General features: G+C 43.5%; 1 protein-coding gene across 1 annotated transcript; it reads left to right on the top strand.

Moving 5' to 3' along the window:
• Positions 1–492: 492 nt before the first annotated feature.
• Positions 493–22,151, top strand: nagpa (N-acetylglucosamine-1-phosphodiester alpha-N-acetylglucosaminidase). The gene is made up of 12 exons (XM_070836030.1): positions 493–673; positions 3,674–3,879; positions 4,503–4,770; positions 10,945–11,084; positions 12,741–12,849; positions 15,709–15,837; positions 15,950–16,155; positions 16,367–16,414; positions 18,271–18,399; positions 18,511–18,642; positions 19,452–19,533; positions 20,208–22,151. The coding sequence occupies exons 1-12, from the start codon at positions 588–590 to the stop codon at positions 20,470–20,472; spliced, it is 1,800 nt and encodes a 599-aa protein (XP_070692131.1). The 5' UTR covers positions 493–587; the 3' UTR covers positions 20,473–22,151.
• The last annotated feature ends 3,297 nt before the right edge of the window (positions 22,152–25,448 follow it).

Here is a 25,448-nt window from a genome sequence, read left to right as displayed (position 1 = left end):
ACGCCCGTTTACTAAACCCATGAAATACGAAAATTTTTGATGTGCTTGAATTTTGTGCAAATTTTCCTGACTTTTCGTGCATGTTCAGGCCCCCAAATTAGCCTTTGTTAATACACAAGAAAAATAATAATAATAATAATAATTCCTTCAGTTTCAACCATGTTTTCGGCCCCCTGGTCACCTGGTTTTTTCCATTTGACATATTTTTCCGAGGCCTACCTGCTCGAGGACTGTGAGGTCCGTACACCTCTTGGTTCTTGGGTACTGGCCCGTTTTCCTCCCTTGCACGTTTTCCCCCACGCAGTTTCAATAGGGTCCTCGCACCGCTTGGTGCTCGGGCCCTAATAACTAACAAATCAGTTTTTTTCATTATAGTATCATTGGGATTTGATTAAAACACCTTCATATAAAGAAATAAAATTGCTGATTCGGCTCACTGTCAACCAAATACGGCTTTTATTTTGTACGCTAACAGGAAGTGCTGTGCTCCGCTTTGTTTACTTTGGTGTCCGCCGCTAGCTGGAGGATGCGGCCACCAGCAGGAGGAGGAGGAGAGGGCGCTTTGGCCGGCTAGTACTCCGCCTCATATGGCAGCAGAGTCGCTGAAATGTCCGTTTGTGTGGCTGCCGCTGCTGTGGCTCTGTGTCCGGCTGCCCGAGACCGAAAACACCCGGTAAGACCGAACCGGTTCCTGTTTTAGCTAGCCGCTAATGTTAGCCTGCTAGCAGTTAGCCTGCTAGCTAAAGACTCACTTGTTCAAACTTGTTCGCTTCCTCGTAAATGACAGCGGAGTTAACCGGATGAAATTATGTATTTAGTTAAAATTTAACCAACCTATGAAGACACAGATCTTTCCTGACAAGTACTCTATACTTCATGCTAACAGAAGTTGCCAGCTGTTGCGCAACTACACCCAAAATTTTAACTGTTATCAGAGGGCGAAGTTCACTCATGTGACCCACTGACCGCAAACACACCACGGACATTAGCCTCCCCATGTGAGTAAACATGAAAATAAGCAACTTAAAATGTGAATAACCTAAATATAAAAGCGCTATGACTAGTCTGAGTGCACCTGCCACACTGTCAGCACTCAGTACATTTAGTTTTGGTTTGTTTAAATAGTTAAAACAGCAGTTTACAAGCTTCAGACCAAACTTTTGAGTCAGAAGATGAGGAAGGAAGTGGACAGTTTCAGTGAAAATGTTGCTGCAGTTTGACACTTTGGCCGCAAGATGACACTGCTGGATCACACATTTTATTAGATTACATCCAACTTTATTGGCATGAAAACAGAGAGAAAGTGCTGAGACAATAAAATACAGTTTGGCATCTGACCAGACCAGTAAAGTGCACATCACACTATGATTTATATACCTCTGTTAATGTGCTGGGAGCTGTTTGCATGCTGGTCCTACCTGTGCACAACAGGATCCCACTAAACATTAACTGTGTTACTGCAAAAACCTGTTTTTCCACATGTTATCGTCACTCCACGCCTGCTTTTATAATCCATAGCTTGTAGATTAGTGGATGTTATTGACACTTTGGGACTACAGGAGTGTCTGGTTGGAAATGAACAACTTCAGCAGCAGAGGCCAACTGAGGGGGAAAAATGACTAATATTTACATGCATAAGGATCAAAATGTCAAGATTATAAACCTAAAATAAACGTCTAGTCTAGTCACTTACTCGATTGGTCAAATAAATAATGAATAATCATTAACTTTTTGTGGTTCCAGCCTCTCAAATGTGAAGATTTGCTGCTTTTTCTCTGTCCTGTAGGATTTTTATTTTTATTTTTTTAAAGATATCACCTTCACCTTTGGCGATATGCTGGGATCTTGTATTGTGTACAACAAAATGTGTAAAGTAAAATATATTGAGTGAGATTATTGTTTGCAGTGAATTATTATGATCAAATATAGCATCTTACGCTGCAGGCATTACTCCACGTTTTCTACGTAACATCCAGTTTTCAGTTCCAGGACGGTAGAAAAGTAAAAATATTTCCACTTTGCAGTCTTTACTAATGATATCCGTGTGAACGCAGCGTTAGTTCTGAGAAACTGTGCCATTTTCTTACATTTTAGAGGCTAAATAATCATTCTAAGAAGTAATCTATTGACTTGGTGATGGAACTAATTGTTGGTTAAAGTCCTAAACCAGATCGTCACGGACGTCTTTTCCTTAAATCTTCCTTAAATGAAGTTTAAAAATCATCTTCACATCCTGTCAAATGCTTTTTGAGGTTAAACTTGACCTTTTCAGAAACATTAACAGAAGTCAGGCTCCACAGAAGCTTTCTCATTCAGAGCAGGAAAAGTGGTAGAAGTTAAACATTAAAGTATTGAGGAGGGATATTGACGTTTAGATAAACCCGACAGAGTTTGGATTGATTGTCAAACCACAGCTCAGCTCTTTGGAAAACACATTCCTTCACGTGATGAAGCCTGATTTGTGTATTTATCATCACTGAAACATGTTTTTTTACTTCAGCAGCTCCTCTTGGGGTGTGAGAGAGTTTTTTTTCCTTCCTTAGTCAGCAGATACTTCAGGTCCCATCGGTGTGATGTGGGCATCATTAGCGGGGCTCATTATTAAAACAGAATCTACTTTAAAAAGAACATTTAAACAAGTATGGCTGTCCACAGTGTCGCTTCTCTTTCCGCTCAGAGCTTCTGTCGAGGTTTGTTGACTGAGCTTTGAATGTCTGCCAGTGTCTAAAAAAAAACCCCAGAGCAAAATCCTCAGTTTGAATAAAGTGAGTCATTGGATTTAATGTGAGTTAATCTTTTATTTTTAATAAAGCTTCAACATAACTCGTCAGACTTGTCAGCATAAATCCATGTAGGCTAACCGAAGCCTTATAACAACATCATGTTACGACAGAAGTGGAAATAAACAATGAAAATGACTTTTGAAAGCTGACTTAAACCAAATATGTTAAAATAAATGATGTATTTGCAGTTTCTCTAGTCTGTCTTAAAGAATAACTGTAGTAGTCTTAAACCTGGGCCGTAGGTTTATTTGAGTCATTAATGTCTTGGAGGTCAGCAGCCACTAAACGGGCTGTAATGGCTCTCATGTAATCCTCTGAGTGTGTGACAGCATCATGGAAAGGATCCCTACAGAGAGAGACCTGGAAGATCCTTTTGGTTTAACCACAAACAGCACACACACCAGACTACATTCAGAAAAACACTGATTTTAGAGAACAGGACACAGGAGCTGCTGATACAAAGCTGCCAACTTGTGGAAATCACTTTTCGTCTTTGAAATGTCTTGTTTTGTCCGACCAGCAGTCCAAAAAACACAAAGTTAAATGATGTAAAACTGAGAGGGGCTGAAAAGTAAGTGACTCATGTTGTCAGTCGTGTACGGACTTTGTTGATCGACTAATAGATGAATTAGTTTCAGCACTACTCTGAGGGATATTAGCTTGTTCCTCTTTACTTTCCCTCATGTGATGAACTCATGAGCTCTGCCTGCTGCTAGAGGACCCAGCTTACTGTAAACTGTGTTATTGGAGCAAATAAAAAAAAACAACATGACCGCCTGGAGCGATAATCATGACGTGTTCAAGTACATAAAATATACAGACTCTCACACACATGTTACATTTAAACCTGTCCTAAAAAACCTGATTCACTCTATTTTCTCCCCTCGTAGAGTCTCTCTGGACGATGACGTCCTGCTGCCGTACGCCCACGGCCACGGCCCCTCCCACTCTCACCGCCACGTCAGGGACTGTCAGCCCGTCGCTCACGGCAACACCACCTACGAGAGCTGGACGCCCAGCAGCCACGGCGGGCTGCTGGTGGCCGAGTCCACCGTGTTTGTGTCGGACGTGCCGGGAACCTCCAGATGGGTTTACGGTCAGTGCAGATACAGACTTTACTGAGCACGTGCAGACGGTCTGATTACAGATTACACAGATTATTCGCTCCCTGACCTCTGATCCAGCTAATCCAGATGTGCATAAAAAGTATTTACAATACATCGTCTCTCAAGGACAGCGGAGCGTCGTCCTGTGGTGGGTTGAAAGTGGCAATACTGGTTTCTGAAAGCTGAGACGTTGCGCTTTACAGCCAATATGGCGCCTTGTCCCGGAAGCCCGCGAAATTTTTATTGTAAATAGTTTTATACCTTTCAAATTTCAGCTTTAACATGCAAAATCTGTTATTCGTGCTCAGTTGCATTGTTTCTTTTCCCACTAAAACTCTAAAATCAGATTCCGTTTTTGTGTTTTTCCTCATTTTAAACTGTTATACTCTTATAACGTGCGGTAAATTGTTAATAACTGCCAGATCTTGAAGGTTTTCTCACTCACAGGACACTTTCTGACCCTTTTAGAGTCAAAATAAGCAAAAACAAAAGTCCATGCGGACGTTTTGAGGCTGAGGTTTTAAAGGGTTAACTAGAACATGTTCAGAGGATATAACAGTGGTGTCTTTATGAATCTGTTTCCTCTCACCAGGTTGTCTGTCTTTGTTCCCAGGTCACATGACGGCGGTGGTAGACCCGCTGAGGACGCTGTCGGTGTTGGAGCCGGGCGGGCCGGGCGGCTGCGGGATGAATCAGAGGGCGTCTGTGGAGGAGACGGCCGAGGCTGCCGGGTGTCTGTACGCTCAAAACGCCGGCTTCTTCGACACAAACTCAGGCGCGTGTCTGGGCAACGTGGTGAGCGACGGCAGGATGGTGCGGGACGGCGGCGGCGTGCAGAACGCCCAGTTTGGGATCAGGAGGGACGGCAGCCTGGTGTTCGGGTAAGAGATCCAGAGAGAAAACGTGACGCGGACAAAACTCTTGGCGCCAGTGTTAAAGGGGCAGTTCGCACAAAATCTAAACACCTCTGATAGTGAAGGCCTCACAAAAGCTTGTTCACACACACAAGGAACTAAAAAAATCTAGAAATAAAGCTTCTTTCTTTAACTACACAAGCTGCCAGAGCTTTTATTTTGATAAGGTGTCAGAAACTACATTTAGCATAAAGTCTGATACGTCACCTCTCCTCACGCTTCACTGTGCTACTGACCCCTGCGCACATAAAACCAGATTTGCAGTTTGGTGACTTCCTGTTTAATGAACTAACGGCAAACAATCCACGGATGATGTGGCCACGACTCACAGAATCACAGTGGAGAGACATTTACCTGCTTCCAGGTAACTGACTTACTGACTGACTCACTTAAAACAGGCCTCTGGGTCTGTGTTCATGATCATTTTCTAAAGGTGAAACTTCTTTAGAAATCATTTGGGAAGGTCAGTTTCCTGTTTTCTTAAGAGCAGATTCATTTTCATTTGGGCCTTATTAAAGAATGAGATGGGCTGAATTAAGTGTGTCATTGACTATAAAAGACAGCATTGTTGTCCTCCTTAGTTGAACTGGAAAATTTCAATCCAACTTTTTAGGGACAGCGATACGTGTGATTTAATAACTTAACTTCAAGTCTGGCAAAAAAGTTGAAACATATGTTATTAGTTATTAGTTAGCTTGTTTTCAGGAGACATGAGCCGTACTTCAAAAAACAATAGTGACAAGCTACAATTAATAAAATATGGTGTTTAGCTAAGATAGATAGATTGACGTACAATATTTGTGTCTGAAATGTGTTTAGGTGAGAGGATTTAGAGGCTTACCTTCTCACTTTCACACATTTTAAGACAATTGTACGGTGTGTTAGTTTAGTTTGACCGTCTTGTAATGAAACCGAACACGTCTGTCTGTCGCGGTCGGGTCCCGCCCCCCCCAGATTCAGCTCCATAACAAGCAAAGCTGTATTTTAGTTATGTAGTGTTTTCCCTCAGGCTTGTTCTGTTTGACTGCAGCAATGCTCTGATTATGTGCAAGTGTGCGAACACACGAGAGCCGTGGAAAAACCCAAGTCAGAGTTCTTGTGATTCTGGCTCGAAACTCATACGTAGTAGTTGTATTATTTGTATCATTATTATTATTGTTATCATTATTTTTACTTTTGTGTTTGAAGTTTATTCTCATTCTTTTGGAGCTGTGTGTATTCTGATTCTGATTCTGATATGTAGGGTCGCGGTGACAAAGAAATTAAGATATTTTAAAACTTTAAAAGATTAGATAAGATAATCCTTTATTGATCCACATGGGGGAAATTCAGGTGTTGCAACAGCAAAGGTACAAGTTGTTAAAAAATTAAAATTAAAAAGTACACACATTAAAAGGAAGTGACAATTTCTCATATGTAAGTATCAGCAGCTTTTATTCATTCGTCTCATTTATTCTTAAGTTTTTGTTTAGTTCCTTTTGGAAGAAACCAAAGAAAGTTAAGAAACAGCATAAGAACTTTATTCATGACTTGTTGAATTGTTCTTATTCTTATTGTTGTAGTTTATTTCTTACTTTTTTCACTGTGCACAGAGAGATTAGTTTCCTTGTTTGCTCCTACAAACTTAACTACAAATAAAGTTGATTCTGATTCACCAATGTCAAATCTTAACTTTTGTCTTTAGACTGAAGTTAAGAAGAGAGCAGATGTTTTGGTGAATCCGGCCCATGATGGATAGTTCTAAAATAATTCCTTATTATTAGAGTTGTGTATTTATAAAGCCAGTGTACGGTCAGCAGTAACCCTCCACATAAACACACATGTTTTTATCTCTAAACCGTGGAGAAGTCAGTGTCACCTGTTTGTCTGATAGCTGAGGCTGTTGTGGGTCAAACACACACACAGGTGCCCACAGGTGCAGCTCCAATGAGACCAAATAAACATGTGTACTCCTCCTCATGTGTACCACAGGCTCCATGCAACCAGTCGCCGTCCTGCTTGGTCGCGTCAGTCGGGCTACGGACAAACATGCCTCTAATTTAGAATAGAAGATATTTCCTCATCCACAAAATGCAAACTTTTGTCCCGGCGTGACGCAACAGTCGGGCTGTGTTTACACCTCCTGGTTAAAAGTAGACATTTGTGGAAGTAAATCTTTTAGAAATCACACTTGTGCCACTGCTGTTTTTAACTAAACCCACTGAGTGAAAGGTTCAGTGTGCAGGGTTTAGGAAGATGGAGTAGATGTAATGTGCGACTGTGTTTTCAGTCATCAGCTGAAACTAAGATAGTTAAGTTAAAGTTACCTACAAAGAGACGTGGGGCCCTTACACCGCCATGTTTCTGCACAAAGAGTAATAGAGACATGCCAAAAAAATCACTGGACTCCCACTACCCACACTGGATAACCTCCTCAGAGCCAGCGACACCATAAAGGACAGAACTCACCCATCTCACCGCCTCTTCACTCTGCTGCCGTCACTACAGACTCATCAGAGCCTGAACCTCCAGACTTAAGGACAGCTTCTTTCCAAAAGCCGTCACAGCACTGAACTCAAACCCTGCTCACACACCTCAGGCCTGACCACCACACACACACCTCATAGGTGCAAGCACCGTGGTCACTATGTGCAATAGATAAATATGAATGTTGCAACACTTGCACCACTCACTGCTGCTACTCTAAATATTTATTATTGATGCACAAGTGAATGAGCGAATGTATGTTTGTGTGTCACATAGTGTAGACTACTACTAGTTAATGCTACAGTGATATTATATCATGAAAGTAGGGCATTTAAGTAGCAGTATGCACTGGTGATTTCTTCATCTTAAACTATTTATTTGAAGAAAATCTAACAACAGTGGTAGATATACCACAACAGAACATTTCAGTGTCTCAGTAAATTGGGACGTGGCCAAAGGACGTCCACTCCTCTCCTTTCTGTGACTCTTCCAGTCTCTGTATCACTGTTCCAACCTCCTGATGACACTCTGTGACCCTCTAAGCTCAGTGAACACCTCCGTCTGAGGACTTCCTGTTTGAAGCCTCCAGTGTTGAGGTGCTGCTGATCAACTGTTAGGTGTCGTCTTGGTCTCATGATGTCAGAATGTGAACAGCAGGATGAGGAGGACTGTTTAAATACCAATTCTACCTGAAGCAGGAAATGTATTGGTGGATTCATGGATCAAACCTGTTGTGAATGTTGCTGTTAAGCTTCTTGTTAGAGAACAGCAGCTGGTGCAGAAAGTACTGAGACACTGAACAGTTGGACATTCAAAAGTTTAGAGAAGGTCACATTAAGTTCACCTGGAAAGGTGAGAAAGCATTTTAGGTTCATCCTGAGACTTCACCTGAACATCCCTGACTTTTAGTGAGGAGTGTATATGTAGATTTTTTTTAGCACAACAAATGTCTGATTCTGAAAAACCTTTAGCATTGTCCGCTTTTATTTGGTGGTGTGAATGAAGAAGAAGAAGGAGTAGTAGAAGAAGAAAGTAGCACAACATGGAAATATTCCAGTAGATTACAACTGGTAGAAAACGTGTCTCCTCCTATCTGTTTGGATGTAACGGCTGCAGTCCGCTTCAGTGTGTCTGGCGCTACGATGGGCCGCAGCCGGCGTTAACGTTATTAGATCCAGCTGTTCTCCTGCTGCGAGCACAGCAGCTCAAAGCGCCTATGGAGAAATGAGCCGGCTAAGTTTAGTGTCACAAACTCGGAGCCACGTGAAAGACGACAAAGTTGTTGTGTGTTTGACGCCTTAAAGTCAAACCAGGACGCTTATTTCAACTCGCTGGCTGTGCATTAGACACTTTTGTCGACTTATTTGCTATCACATAAAACTGTTTAACCAGAGTGGCGTGTAGAAAGAAGCACCTCTGTCTGGTAATTTAAGGTCAGGCACATGTAAGATAACGGGAGTCCTCTCCCTGAGTTGAGGTCACATTATAGGAGTAAACATAACCAGAGAGGTCACGGTTGTGTAACTGCATCTTTGGCTTTGTAGACTTACATGAGATGGTGTTTGTCTGCTGAGCAAACTCAGCTTTCTTTATAGTTTTCAGTTTTTATTCATTCTGTATGTGCATGATGACTCTGTGGTGATTTAGTCAATGAGGAAATGATTTATCAGCTCAGGGAACGTTTTCCTGATGAGTTTCTGCTCTCAGTCTCCAGTTTACAGTCTTCTTCAGCACAGCAGGGCGTTCATTTAGTAAATTATGGTCCCATTTAGAGGAAGATACACCAGGAAGAGGGGTAAACTAACATGTGATGGGGTCATCATGTTTAAACCTAACCAATCAGAGGCGGGGAAAAAAGATTTTGCAGCAAAAATGCCAAACATGAGGCTTCGAAGCGTCGGTCACGATGGCTACGAACACCTCTTAGGCACAGTTTAAGATTCTTCCGCTCCCAACTGCAGGAAACATTTTCTTTTTTGTCTTTAAAGGTTTTATTTAAAATTTCAAAACGCCACCTGGACAAAAGAGATGGATAAACACTGCTGCCTGCTCACTAACCAATCAGAGGAGGGCTTCATGGCACGAACGTCACTTCTGGTTTCACAAAAATGAAGATGGCAACGCCCATGAAAATCTGTTTTTTTTTTATATTTGCCTCTAATTTGCAACAGTTGACACAATAATCAATTAATATCTCCTTTTTATTTAAGGGAAAATATATATTTGGGCAAATATGAACCTTTTGAAACTCAAAAAGTCTCGAAATTATATAATGACCTATTCAATATGATAAATACCAATAAATCCGCCTTTGTCCTAAATAAAACATGCTAAACACAAGTGCAGTGAGTTTCCTCGTGGTCACACCACACCTGTCCTCTGTCTCTCTGCTCACCTTTCACCCGTCTCCCAGTTTAATTAAAAATGAATGGGCACGTGCACAGTTGCTGGTGAGTCACCTCCAGTGTGGACTCTGCGTCCACACTGACGTCTGCAGTGAAAACACTGTGTCGGTCCTGCTCAGGCTCAGTTGGCAGGTCGGGTTTCATACAACGATGCAGCTTTAGGTGCTTAATGAGGAGGGAAACACCTGGAAGTCCGTTGTGTGACAATTTCTTAAATATTGCGAATATTTATTGTGATTATTTGTGTCGTTTTTGAGAGGCATGCTTTTTTAAAATCTCTTTCTTGCAGCCAGAGTCTTTTTAAAATGGTTATAAGAATCTCGATCCTGCTTTACAGCAAAAGATGTTCTATAAAGATAAATGTTTTACCCATAATCTACTCAAGGGAGTACTTGCTGTCTTTCTGATTGTCGTTTTAACAACACTGAGCGTCTGCAGACACGCTGGCGGCTCTGTGAGGCTGCACTTAGACACTCTGTTCTGTATCTACCGTATTTACCGGACTATAGAGCGCATCGGAATATGAGCTGCACCCACTGAACTTTAAAAGAAAAAAATATTTTTACATATATTAGCCGCACCAGACTATAAGCCGCAGATATATACGTTGTGAAATGAGATATTTACACAGAAAGATTTTGTATATGTTTATTTACAGACGGTGCCTGTAACACGGCAGTAAAACGGCTGATCGAACAAAACAGAAATTAATTAATTAATGTTTTTATTCATCCTCCTTCTGTGCACTGAAACGGTCACTGAAACGTTAGCGAAGAAAAATCTATAGATTAGCCGCATCGTTGTATAAGCCGCAGGGTTCAAAGCGTGGGGAAGTAGTGGCTTATAGTCCGGTAAATACGGTATATCTACTGCACGTCTGACGGTCTTGGGAAAGGAAGTCTATTTTTTCTTTCTTAGGATACAGGGTGTCGCATCCTGCTCAAGTCCCTTGAGGCACATGTGTGATTTGTAATATTGGGCTATATAAACAACATTAATTTGACATTATTTGTGTGTGTGTGTGTTGCAGGTATTTGGTCATAAACCAAAGTATGAACACTCAAACCGTCTGGATCAGTAAAGTTATTACAACTCTGAGGGGAACGTGAACGTCTGCACCAAATTTCACGACTATCCATCCAACAGTCATGGAGATGTTTCACTCAAAACCTAAATACTGACTGCCAGTATTTCACTGAATAGCTGTAGAAACATTAAACGATGAGAAAGTGTGATGTCCTGATTCTCTGTCTCCGCCCCTTCCTCTCAGGTATCTGTCACAGGAGGATGTTTTGGACCAGTCCAACCCGTTCGTCCAGCTGGTCAGCGGCGTGGTGTGGCTGCTGAGGAACGGAGAGGTTTATATCAACCAGAGCCTGGCGGCCGAGTGTGACAAAACACAGGAGACGGGTACGGACGGCGCCGCGCTCACCAAAGAGCTTCCTGACAGACAGCAAAGTTTGTTGATTTGACAATGAGTCATATGAATCATTTGCATATTTTGGGTCGGGAGCGACTGGTAAAGCTTTGGAAGTGGTCCAGTAGACTGCGTCAGGCGTCAGCCAAGAACAGGTTGTAATGTCTGTAATGTAATCCCCCGGGGCAGCTGCACCCAATCAATGGAAAGGTTCCTTACAGAGATAGACCTGTAAGATCCATTTTGTTTAGCCACAAACAGCTGTTATAAGTCTCTCTCTCTTCATTGCCACCAGACTCCATTGACAAAAGGAGTAATTTTACCTCACAGAGCGCAGGAGTTGCTTGTCTACTGCTGCCTTGATCAGTTAGTTTGATTGTGTTATTGTGTGTTATTCAACTATTATGTTGAATCCAAACTGACCCTTTAAGACAACAGAGTCACAGAATAACACAAACAAACTAATTAATCAAGACAGCGATAGACCAGCAAGTCCCATGTCCTGTGAGGTAAAATCCTTGTTTTAGTGAATGTAGTCTGGTGTGTGTGCAGAGAGCGATATAACGGCTGTTTGTGGTTAAACCAAAAGGATCTTCCAGGTCTCTCTCTGTAGGGATCCTTTCCATGATGCTGTCACACACTTAGAATAACACTCTGAGCCTGTCAGTGGATCAAACAAGCTCTTTTAGTGGACCTACTGTGATCAGGTGCAGTTTAAAAATACCAAAGTTACCCTTTAACAAGAGAGGGAAGACTTAATCTGAAAAATGAAAACAGAGGGAGACCCAGGGGTTAGATCAAGTTACTGTACAACAGGTTGGTGTCTGGGCAGAAGTTGCCATAGCGACAGACACAGATTGTCAATAAACCTGGATTTATGGAACAACAGCTTTCCAAAAAGGTAATCAAGCCTTTCCTTGAATCTCAGTTCAACAGAGCGAGTTTGTGTAACCCGCCAGTCCGTCTTTCTAGAATATCCCAGGCTGGATCAGCTCCAGCTCAGCGGTAATTAAGTGTAACTGTATCTGGGAGCGCTGCAGGGCCGTGTTTGTACAATACAGAAACACGGCTGTGACCTAACACGACTTCATCACACCACCAAAACACAACACTGCCATATTTGATTAACAGTGACAACAGGGAAGCTGTGTGCACCAACCAAAGTTCACACGCAGGTTTCTTAACTGCGCACACACACACACACACACACACACACATTGTAAAGTATATGAGGATGAACTTTACCAGAACTCATCTGTCATTGTTTACTTAATGCTGAAACTTGACCCCAGCCTGGTGTGGGCTGACTGCCGTGGTATAAAACTGTAGACCGTCAGTGCTGGCTAGATCCAGGTCTAAATGAGGAAACATATTTATATAAAAACACACACACATATATATATATGTTTCTTTATCTTTTGTTTATGGTTTATTGTTTCTGAATGACACTGGCTATGTTTGCATGCCCAAAAACACAGTATTCCTACAGAACACAATCCGGTTAATGTAAAGCTCCCTCATGATGGACGTCCTATGGCTCTTTCAGGACAGGATGACGAGTTTGTTTTCACCTGCTGCCCCCAATCAAAGTATTTGATATATATTTACGTGGCTTTAACTCAAAAACCCGTCTTCCTGCTCTCTCGCAGGGCAGTTTCGCACTTTTGTGGACGTGGTGTCGGCCAGGACGGCGGTGGGCCACGACGCCGAGGGCAGGCTGATCCTGTATCAGTTTGACGGACAGACCGGAGTGAGAGGGTGAGAGCTGACGGACGTCTTTACTGGATGATTTCATCCGGAGAAACCGCCTCCCGTTCTCTTCTAAACATCCACTCAGCCACATGAAATGGGTGTATTATTTCTTATTTACAGCCCAGTAAGTGGAGGAAAGCGCCGGTCTCCCCGTGGAGGGGAGACAGAGCGCGGACAAAGACGAATGAGAGAAAAGCATGGTAATTTATTCTATTAGTATAAAGTGACTCACAGGCCTTTGAGTCAATACAAAGCACCCCTGGTAGGAATTAAATATGCAGGTTTCATTTTGCACGCAGGAGCCCCGCTGAGCCAAACATAGAGACGCAAACAAGCAAAGATGATTTATTTCAGACCTTCTGTTTGACATGATTAGATTAATCTTTATACATGCAGAAGAAGCCGTACGTCCATCCTGCAGACACACAAAGGCTTTTTGGGCTCAGTGTCTAGAGCTAAAGCGTAGCAGCCTCTCACCGGGAACATTTTTCATACACACCAAAGAGGACAGCAACAGAAACTGAGATCTTATCCAACCTGTCTGATTGCTTTCTGAGTGCAGATAGCAGTTTAAACCCTTTGAGCTCTGTAATCTCAACGCTCCGTCTGAGTCTACATTGGTGTTTTTGCTTATTGTGACGTTATTTCTTGGAGGATCTTCAGATGCTTCGTATCTGTAGAATCTGTAGAAACTCTAACTGACAGAAAATACAGGAATCAGACATGTTTTTCCATCAGATGTGACATATGGCGCTTTTCCATCACACAGTTTCAGCTTTGCTCGCCTCGACCTGCCTCGGTTACAGTAGCGTACCACCTCAAAGTGGGGGGATCGCCATAGCAACGCGGTCCGAAACTCCAGCGGCGTAATTTGTATGCGGCACAAACACAAACACAACTAAAGACATGGAGCGTTTGGTTTGTGTGTATCTGTTTACATCGTCCACAGAAATAATAAAAACTGTTTCCAGCGGTTTAAAAACGGCGGGTTTGATTCTTGTGAACGAGTCGCTCTCATGACTCATCCAGTGACGTCACTCTCTGGCCAATCGGTGGCCTGCAGTCTGGTGACGTCATATTTTCAGCTCGACTCACAACAATATAGTACCTGGTATCAGGTACCATCACCTGGTGGAAAACCATAAAGGTCGAGCCCAGTAGGTGCTGGTGGAAAAGCGCCATAATAAAGACAGGAACATGCTAACAACACGCAGCCGCCCGTTAAAACAGGAAGTGAGATCAGTGACACGTGGCATTTTACTACACACACACACACACACATGTTCACCGTCATAAGATGGATGTGAGTTATTGTTTGGATGTCAGTGATTACTTCATTACCTCACTTGCTAGTTTGCAAATGGCCTCTTGGATGATCTTGAATATTTCACCTTCAGTGAGACATTTTTTAAAGAAGTCTAGCCTTTATTTCACCAGGTTTGTCCCACTAGTATGAAAATAGCATGAAAACATGAAGAGTTGAGCAACTGAAAGGTGAAATAAGAATAAACTTAAGCAGCAACAAGGCACAGTGAGTGTGTTGTTCAAATCTTTAAAGATAAAACATGAGACGTGGGCGGGCGGAGCAGTAAAAGCTGCTGGTGGAGGCCGAGCAGAGGAACAGTGATAAATAGGGGTGCACTAAAAGGCATGTTAACCTCTGAAAGGGCTAGTTAGCCAGATGAACTAACGTCGCTTCAACCCATTAAGATCTCTCCACCGATCGATTGTATTGATCCGACTCTGTCCCTGCAGTAACGCTGAGGATCAACGGTGTCGGTGTCTGAACATGTCCGCTGAATATCAGGCCAAACGCAGGATGGCCCTCGTGGCAAACGGCGGCCTGTACTTTGTCCAGGTGTTTTATAAAACCTCGGAGGACGTCCACAAGTGCTTTGACGGGTTAAAATACGAGATTAAGATGCAATCAGCGCATCAGGTTTATTTTATACGGCCCTGCTCTGATGAAACACGACCTTTCCCCCTGTTTTTTTGTGACTCACATAAGTCAAATAAACAGTTTTATTTAGGAATATGTGCCACGTGAGCACAGTATTGACTCAAATAATTAAGGATGGGACTGTTGCAAGACCAGGCCACAAGAGTAGATCATGAAAAAACATGTTGTTCGTGTAGTTAACAAATTGCCAAAATTCAGGACTGCGGACTGGATTATCGACACTGGATTATTCTGACTGTAATCTTCCTTGTACATCAGCTTCGCCACTAGTGGGGGAAAAATGTAAAGACATTGTCTGGGTGTTGGTGGTGGCACCAGAGGAACGGCCGTGTTAAGGGTTCATCTTCTGTACGGTGGCCATTTTAGGACATTTAGTGTATGCTGTGTATCCTGTTAGCTTGTTAGCATGGGAAGGAGCTAGCAATGACTGTGTGACTGCCGAGTTGTTCACTGAAGGATTTGCTGAAGGTTTGTATCCACAAAATGTGCATTTAATCACTCTGACTGATGATGTCTGGAGGATGTCAGGCCTCTTCAGGTCTTATCCAACTCAGATTTACCAAAGTTCTCTGAAAAACGTGTTTCCCAGTCCTCCTTACAGCTTGGCGTAGATGTGGTTGATATTTACAGGTGATGCTACAAAAAAAAAAAGAATAACAGGAGATAAAACTTTGTTCTCCATTCATCTCTGAAAAACTTAAAGCAAAGAACCGTTGCCCCCAGAAAACAACATCCAAATGTTAAAACGTTTGACATCTTGGAGCGGTTGAAGTAGGTTTCATCCTCTGGGGAGCATGAATGTCTTTAGCGTATTTCATGGAAATCTGTAGTTCTTCTGTTGTTTGTCTCCAGTTTGTGCATTTCAGCCTGAGCTCCATGTCCTGCTGTGTTGTGTCTCTGTACAGAATGAATCTGTGGGAGATGGCTGAGGCTCTGAAGAAGTACGGAGTCATCAACGCCATTAATCTGGACGGAGGCGGGTCCTCCACCTACGTGATTGATGGTTCGTTGGCCAGTTACCCCTCTGATCACTGGTGAGCCATTTTAGTCCTCCATGCACGAGGAACAGAGCCTTCTTATTCTCTCATGTGACTGATTGATCTGATTCAGGTTTTGGATTGTGTGTTTTGCTCTCCCTCCTCCCAGCGTTGAAGACAGCAGGTGGCGCTGTGGCCGCCGCGTCTCCACCATCCTCTGCGTTCACGAGCGGCGCTGCCAGCCGCCTCACTGCAGCGGACACGGCGACTGCGTGGACGGACGCTGCCGGTGCCGGGACGGCTGGCAGGGCGCCGCCTGCGACTCTCTGGTGTGTCGGCCGCCAGCCTGCGGCCCCCGCGGCGTCTGCACTGCCGGTTAGTGTGGAGATGAAGAACCAGACAACATTTCAGTATTCATTTATTTCATTTGATCTACTTTTTTTGTGCCGTCTTTGACCAGGATCGCCTTACTTCTCTCGTCATTTAGGACTTTTGTTATTTCTACTTTTAGTTAAGTGAAAGATCTGGTCTGGACTCAATGTGCATCTGCTGTGTTTCATGTATGTTTGTGTCCTCTGTGTTGCAGACGGCTGCGTCTGTGACGCAGGATGGAGAGGAACGAACTGCAGCCAAGGTGATCAGGAGCCTTATCTGGTCTCACACACACACACACACACACACACACATACACACACCTTTGCTCTTCTGTACATACGACATAATGCGTTCCCATTGCCCTTACCCTAATCCGGACCTAAACCTAATTCTAACCTGAACTTTAAAATCAAGTCTTGATTCCTCTGTGAGTTGTGATTTCTGGCCAAAATAATTTTAAGCCTAAAACGGTTCTCAGAAAGATAGTTATACACACACACACTGATATAACTTAACATTCCCGCACCTTGACCCTCACAGCAGCATTTAAAATGACGAGACTTTGCAGCAAAATCACTAAATTTCAGAGAAACGGCCGTCCTCAGTGGGAGCACTTACCAGGGTGAGGACAATCTGCAGATATGTTTCACGTCAAGTTCAACTGTGGTGAACTTTGACATGCAAATTTGCTCCGTGGACGGCGAGCCGGTTTGTAACCCTGAGGGGACGGAGAGCTGGAGCTCTTAGAATAACTTATTGTCACATTAGCAGCTGAGCTAACAAGCTTGCTAACTGACAGTTAACATAAAACAAGGGTTTTAAGCCTGTATTTCCTGTTATTGGTCCTCACACAGATAGAAGAACAGGAGCGGAAACAGACACACTGGCATGTAGTTTGTCCTGATGTAGATTTAAACATCCGGTGCCATTTGCACAATGTGTCCAACAGCTCTAATCATACTCCTCAGGGGTCAAAGGTCACAAACCGAGAATCTGTTGGCGAGTCAAAGGCAGAAACATGTTGTTTACACAGAGCTGCAGCCGCGCTGTCACGCACACACACGGATACAACCTCCAACTTCAGCGTCCTCCTAACTGTGGAGGTTGTATGTTTAGGAAAAGTGCTGAAGAAAGCAACACACTGAGACACTGAGCGATATATCTGGTTTGGGGGATGTAAGTGGGCAGAAAAGTGAGAGATGAGATATTTTGGATGTCCAGTAAAACATGTGTTTTGGTGATAGCGGACATCAGAGTGGGAAATAAACATTTATTCTAAAGGCCCAATGAAAGTGCGTCTTTACTTCCTTATGATCACATTCTTGTTTGTAGTGTTTGTGTCTTACTGTAGAATAGAATAGAATTAACTTCATTTTCTTTATAAAATAGGCTCGTTAGACAACCGTATTTAACAGCTTTTAAAATAACCATTCACACACTCGTACTCCAACAGTGAAAATGACCGTTGCTGCTTTAGTTTCTTTGTTTTGTTGTGCGTTGCCTTTTGCTAACAGGTTGTTTTTTCTTGTCCTCACTGCAGGAAGTCCATGTTTACATGGATTTGTTTTTATTAGCATGCTAGTAGGGTACCAGTATAAGTATAAGTATGAACGTATTCTCATAGGTCAGCCTGGAAGGTAGCGTCGCGCTGGGCCCCTCGGGATTATAACAGAAAATAAGAATAAGAAGTTAAGCTAACGTTAAGGTTAGCCAATAAACAAACTACGCCACGGTCAGAAGACTTCACTGAGCCACACTGCGATTAGAAAAACTACGATTATAAGATGATATAAAGTGATGAATCAGCAGGCTGGAAAGTTTGAGTTTATAGGAGAGGCTTTGAGGAGCTTCCATGTTCGGTGTCACGACCTCTGTAGTCCTTTTTTAGTAAGAGCTTCCAAATTCATGAGTGAGGCGTTTACTGACATATTTTACGTTGTGGAACAAATGGGGAACTTTGAGACGAGGATTCAGGACTCGTATCTCAACAATGCTTTGACGGACTTCCTTTTGACGGGCTTTTGCGCACACATTCATGGTCCCCAGAGGATGAGCCGCTAGCGTGGCTGCAGCCTCTTCTCGCTGTTAACGTCGATTCCCTTCTCTTATTCAAAGAGTGCCCCCCCGGTTTCTACGGCGACGGCTGCAATCAAACCTGCGCCTGCGTCAACGGCGGCTCCTGTGACCCCGTCCACGGACGATGCGCCTGCCCCCCCGGTTTCCGCGGCAACGCCTGTGAACAAGGTAGGAACCGCTCGGTACTGCACCAACTGTACTTCCCTCACAGTTTTATTCAGCTACATATATTAAAAGTGTGTGTGTGTGTGTGTGTGTGTGTGTGTGTGTGTGTGTCAGTGTGTCCTCTGGGGTTCTTTGGTCTGAACTGCGCTCAGGAGTGTCGCTGTGACGACCGGTGCCCATGTGACCCGCAGACAGGAAGCTGTAACGCCACACTGCAAGGAGAGGCCAACTACACCTTACACAGAGGTACACACACACACACACACACACACACACACACATATACACACACACACATATACACACAGGGGTCGTGCACTTCCCTGATTCAGCTGAATGAGCGGACTGTTTTTATCACTATTATCTACCTGCAGCATCTCATTTGCGTCGTCTTCCTCATCCTCTCTCCCACATTATAGACAGAGAGACATAGTGTGTGTGTGTGTGTGTGTGTGTGTGTGTGTGTGTGTGTGTGTGTGTGTGTGTGTGTGTGTGTGTGTGTGTGTACACGTTAGGTAAATGTTTGACTGTTTGTTCAGAGCAGAAGTAAAAACAGTTCAGTCTTTGTTGCCGTCTGAGCAAACAGCAGCGCTGCATCGACTCCACTGGGAGACTTAGTCAGCAGAGCAAAACCTCCTCTTAACCCAGCTCCTCCTCCTCTTCTCCTCCTCCTCCTGCTCCTCCTCTTCTCCTGCTCCTCCTCCTCCTCCTCCTCCTTCTCCTCTTCCTTTTCTTATCCTTCTCCTCTTCCTCCTCCTCTTTCTCCATCTCCTCCTTCCTCTCATCCTCTTTTTCTTCTTCACCTCCTCCTCCTTCCTGCTCCTCCTCTTTCTCCTTCTGTTTCCTCTTTTCCTCCTCTTTCTTCTCCTCCTGCTTCTCCTCCTCCTGCTTCCTCTCCTTCTCCTCCTCCCTCCTCCCTCCTCTCCTGTTCCTTCCTCTCCTCCTCCTGCTTCCTCTCCTGTTTCCTCTTCTCCTCCTCCTGTTTCCTCTCCTCCTCTTTTTGTTCTCCTCCTCCTCCTCCTCCTCCTCCCTCTCCTCCTCCTCCCTCTCCACAGCTGGACACTGTCTAGCCAAACAGATGTTTACATCTTGGAGACGAGATGAAGAAGCCCACAGAAAGCAGCCTCATCTAACAGAGTAAGTGTCCATCCTATGACATGTTCTACATACGCCTGCGACACGTTTACACGCATGTTCACACACACACACACACACACACACACACACACACACACACACACACACACACACACACTAATGGGAGGGTCTACTTTCTGTCGGGGCGGCTCAAAGTTCAAAACCACTGATTTATTATTGAAAACACATCAAATGTCTGGAGGCTGGTGATGAAAAATCAGAACCATCAGTGCTGCATGTCACATTTCTGACGTGAGACGATTAACCAGGAGAAATGTTATCTGCCAACACAAAGGGGGTGGGGGGGATAATGGAGTTTGGGGTGGGGGGGGGGGGGGGGGGCGTCATCCCTCCTCCACATGTAAACAAGGCCGACACTCTGAGGACGGGACGCATTCATTAGCCTCCTTACCTTTCACATGCAAGTGAGGAATTGTTGGCTGTTGCTATGGTTTCTGCTTTGTGAGCAGGCACTCTGGTCACAGATGGAGGAAAGAGAAGCACCGTGTTTAGGGGGGAAACATGAAGCCAGCGAGCAGAGGGCTGCAGACAAGTCCCTTATTAATGATGATCATAAATGATGGGACCTTATTTACGCCCCGCATCGAGCTCTGTGACTTCAGGGGCGTCCTCCATGTTTGTAGTTTTGTTGGCTGAGCTGTCTCTCTCCCCAGGCGCACATGGCTGCTGACCACCCTCGCTCTGGCCTCGCTGCTGTCCGTCAGCCTGCTGGCTCACCTTGCACGGGCGTGTCGCGGCGTGGTGGCGGCGGCGGCGGCTCGCTTCCCCGAACGTCGGGACTACTCCTACGTCCCGCTGACCGACATCAACGGAGCCGCCTCGCGTGCCGGAGCAGACGGCGGGAAGGAGGCGCTTGGCCTGGAGGACTCAGACTCTCAGGATGAAATCTGGTCTCCGTCACACTCGGGGAAGTCGTAGCTGTCGGGAGGACGAAGGACGGCGAGCGAGGACGCTCTGTTATTGCACAAACTCAGTGTCCCTCTGCTCCATTTAACCCTCTAATCCTGCTGAAATGAAAAGGAAGCTAGAGAACTATTTCGTCAAACTGCCGAACCAGATACTTTAAAGCAGCAGGTTTTATTTGAGGCCTTTTTGATGTGATGGTGAACGGACGTCCTGACAAAAGAGGTCAAAGGTTTATTTCATCATCAGATCTGGAAGATTAGTGTCTTTTTTGTGGTATCACATAGCTGGTTCACTTTTTTTTAACCAGTGTTGATCACCATGATAACTTGTGGTACCTAACCAATAACAGCCCGATCACTGACCAATCAGAGCAATTTAAATAAAACCGTCATCATTCCTACAGGATCTCAACAAAGTTTATAAAAAAGTGACAAAAAACAATTGTGTTGGATCTGAACTAAACCTTTAAAGCAACAAAGTCACACAGTAACTCAAACTAAGTGATGGAGGCAGCAGCAGAGCAGCAGCTCCTGTGAGCTAAAATCAGTGTTTTTATGAATGGAGTCTGGTGTGAGTGCAGAGAGCGATATAACGGCCACCAGACTCCATTGACAAAAACAATATTTTTATCTCACAGAACATGGAAGCTGCTTATCTAGTTGCTCTGACTTTGGTGTTTAAAAACTTTATTTTAGATCTAAACTTACCCTTTAAAACACCAAAGTCACACAATGAGACCAACAAGCTAACCAACGGAGGAAGGGGTACACCAGCCGCTCCTGTGTCCTGTTCCCTAAAATCCCTGTTTTAGTGAATGTAGTCTGGTGTGTGTGCTGTTTGTGGTTAAACCAAAAGGATCTTCCAGGTCTCTCTCTGTAGGGATCCTTTCCATGATGCTGTCACACACTTAGAATAACACTCTGAGCCTGTCAGTGGCTGCAGGCTGGACCAATTCCAACACTTTTTGTAACCACCAGTCATTTAGTGTTATTCCTACTGTTTCTACTGCTTGAACCCAAAGAGAGACAGGTAAGGAGCTTTTCATCGGGGGGGTTCTGACGCTCGAAAACAGCTACTGAGAGATTTGCCAGACACTTTCTTATCAGCAGGAGGATTTTTTAGATGTTTTGTCATTATGCACTGAGCTGCATGTCTGAATGTGAAATAACTATGAGGTCAATGTGCACAGTAGCTGATAAAATATTCAAAAAAGAAAAAGCACAATTATTTTCCAAAATGACGAGAATATTTCGTCAGTTTAAACTTCTCTGTGGAAATCTGCCCACTTTATGTCTTTATAAAGATTTAATACATTCTTTATAAGACTTTGGTGTCTATGGTGACTTTGAATGTCACCAAACCCCTGATGTGACCGGTTCATATAAATAAATATAAATATCAGGATTCAGTCTTGATTGCTGAAGGATGAGTCCATCTCTGTGTGACTGCTGTTTTATCTCACTGATTCTCCTTCACTGATTTTCTTTTTTGAGATTTAAAGACTGTATTTGATCAAGTGGGAGAGAAAAAACTGCACGAGCAGCTTCAAAAACAAGTCTGTTGTTCATGTCATTGCTTTTCTGCTTTTCCAGATTTTTGCTACTTCAGGGGGCAAAAGTTAAAGAATTGAACCGAAGGAAAGACCCTGACGTTTCCTGAATTTGTTGATTAAATGAAACCGTTTGAGCCTTTTCAAAGTTTCATGTGTGCGCCCTGATGTGCTTCAGCTGATTTAGCTAAATGATGTTGACGTGTTAGCATTTAGCTTGGTAGCATGCTAATGGTACATGCCAACAGAAACGGCAGCGTGGTGGTTAGCATAGCACGATAACTGAACATCAATGTATTTATTTTTCTGTGGATCTGCACTTGTTTTTTTGTCATCTGTGGATCTTTTCTTTCTTTGTTCAGTCAGAAAAAAACAGTACGCTGCTTCACGCTGCGACGTCGCCACCAAAACCCGAAGAATACTGCATGTGCTCTTATTTGTCCCTATAACGTAGTTTAAATGGAAAATCTTATTATTATTTCTTAAACTCAAAGTCTGGACTCCTTTTTTAAATTATGTTTGGTAGCTCTAAACCACATCCTGCTCTATGAGCTGAAGAAGACTGTGAGATGTGATTGAGAGCTCTGGATAAGATGAGTCTAATGGCAGTGTTATTAAGTTTAGTATTTTAGCACGTTGGCTAAAAGTCTCTGGTGTTCTTTTATGATGAGGAGTTAAACTTCACCCAGTCCACTCTGACGTCCAGGTCACCCACAGGTCACTGCACCTTTAGGGTATTTCTGTCCACCGGAGGGTTCACGTGACCTCTGACCTCTACCACGGACTGCACGCTCCTCGCTCTGACATGTAGATCTGAAAGTGCAGCAACAGTCACTGATGATAAATTGAAGCTTTGAGTGTTTGAAGAGACAAACTGACGTCCTCGGAGACTCTGAGGCTGCTTCTGATAGTTAGCATGGAAGCTAACAGGCTAACAGCTGTTTGTCAGCCTGAACAACAGCTGGCTACAACCTGCACTGAGCTCCAGTCTGACTGATGCTGAACTCTAAACAGCTGGAGCTCAGTGCAGGTCGGAGTTAGTTGGTGTTCAGATAGATTATTGATAGATTATTGATTGATTATTGATGCTCCCACGGCCCCATCCATCCACACACCGCCTGTAGTGAGACATCTGTCGTTATGGATCTGTGGTTAAAATCATTTGCTATCTGTAGATGATTTAGGAAGTCCACTACAGTTTTATCATCTTCCTCAAGGGTTAGAAGTATAACCTACACTATTGACGTTATTGATCGACAGTCCTGGGATCCAAACACCCAGAACTTTTTATTTTTTTTGATTAGTGAGCTGGTTGCACCAACATAAAGAGGAAAAGGTGTGTATCTAACCCTGCGTGCATCTTCAAATTATTTGCGAGGGGCCTTGCACCGCAGCAGCCATTTTTAAAAATGCTTTGCACTCTTTCAAGCGAGCGGCTGTCAGGGTGGTGGCGGTAAAAAGGCCTTAAAGTATGAAGAGACGTTGGCTCTGGAGCAGGAGGATGTTTTTCAGCATTTTTATCATACTTTACAAAGACGTCTGTAAACCTCCAGGCTTCAAAACATCCTGCGTGAGACGTCACAGATACTTTATCCATGCTGCAAACACACAACAGACTGTGTGTAACATATATGAGCCTGCTGTTACTCTGAAGCAGCGACACCAGACAGCAAAACCTGTCAGCATAGATTCTCTGTCGCTGGTTGTTAAACTGCTCCGACGTTTACATCAGCTGATCTGAGCAGAAACAGTCTGAACAGTGTGTCACCTCCAATCTGCTGACTGGGAGCTGATGCGAGCAGCATGAGATCACTTTTCTCCTGCTGTTAGTTATGTGCTTTATCAATAAAACGTGACTGAAAGCTGACCGGACGTCCTGCAGCATGAAACACTGAGGCTCACTGTGAAAGTGGATATTTGTTCACGATTCACTCAACTGCAGCTGAAGAAGAAGAAGAAGAAACTAATTCTGATGCTCGAATCGTTCTGTTATTTGTTCTTTTATTAGCCAAATAACTAAATAATGTAGTAATTAAATCATCAAGAGTAAAATGCATTTTAATGCAATTAGAGCCCTTCTGATAACGTGCAGTGATGCTAGCATTAGCATGCTAATATGCTAACATGTGGGTGTTTAGCATTTTTACTGTGAAAACTGCTGCACGTCACTTCTTAGAGACGGAGGCTGTAAGTTCTACATCTCTCCTGTCCTGGACTACAACTTTGATGTACTTTAGCTTTACCTGTAGGCTTTTGTTGTGTTTAAAATAGATTTAAGATGTTAGCAAACATGTCCAAATCGGATGAAAAATATTTGCGGTTATCGGTGCAAACAAAGCAACAACAAAAAAAAAAAATACAAAATGTTTCAGTTCCAGTTTATTTGACGATTTGGTCTAAAAGAGCTGAAACGCTTCAGACTGACAGCTTCTTCGTTCACTGAGATAGTCTCAGTCTCTCCTGCGTCCTGCTCAGATGATTTATGGAGGTGGTTAAGGGCTAATCTGACGGTGGCTCTGCAGAGCTGCAGCTCGATCAATAACCCTGTTTGCATCGAGCATCAGGTCTCCGCAGGCTGAGACTCAACGTGAGGCTCTGCTTCGTGTTTCTCCTGCAGAAACCCGGCAGTAATCCCGTTTCTATCGACCCTTTGTGAACGTTACGAAGAGACGACAGAAAAAAAAGGTCTCACATGAGGCCTGCTGAGATTTTTGGTCTCTCATCATTTGGGCTGCAGCAGAAGTGATTCCAGTTTCTGTGTCCTCAGCATGATTATCCTGTCTGCACAACCACAAACAGCTTCATTTCTTATTTTATAATTACAGATTCAGACACTAAACAGTGTATTAAAGACAAGAACAAGAGAAGCGGCTTCGTTACCGAGCAGAAAAGATGGCTGTCATGGAGTCGTGGTGCAGTATTTATCTATTTAATCTATAATATAAGCAGTATAGATTCTATTAAGACCTGTGACTCAAATTCAGAATAGATTAGATGTAGTAGAAGTAGTGAATTATTGCTATACAGCAGCAGCATCATAACTTTATTCCAGTCACATTGGTCCATATTGATATAAAAAATAAAACAAAATAAATAAAACAACCAGAGCAGCACCTTTGGGTGGGTGCAGGTGAGGCAGTTAATCTATACATGAACCTGTAGGTGAAAATATCTTAATGCAGCATAAAGAGTGTCAGAAACGTACGAGCACATGTGATGATCTTATGTCCCATGATGCATTGCTTGAACACCTACAGCAGTAAAAGAAAAATAAATTGAACGACACATCAATGCAGCAGTAATACATCATGATAACCTCTGTTTTTATTCATCTTTAGGCTGAAAAACAAGATCTGAACTTTATTTTTTTCCATCCACATGTCCAGTAGTTGAAATCTAGCCAGTGGTGCATGAAGCACACTTCAGTGGACATGTGATT

The sequence above is a fragment of the Pempheris klunzingeri genome, chromosome 8 (assembly GCF_042242105.1).
Source record: "Pempheris klunzingeri isolate RE-2024b chromosome 8, fPemKlu1.hap1, whole genome shotgun sequence".
Classification (NCBI taxonomy): domain Eukaryota; kingdom Metazoa; phylum Chordata; class Actinopteri; order Acropomatiformes; family Pempheridae; genus Pempheris; species Pempheris klunzingeri.
This window is presented reverse-complemented; position numbering and strand designations above follow the sequence as displayed.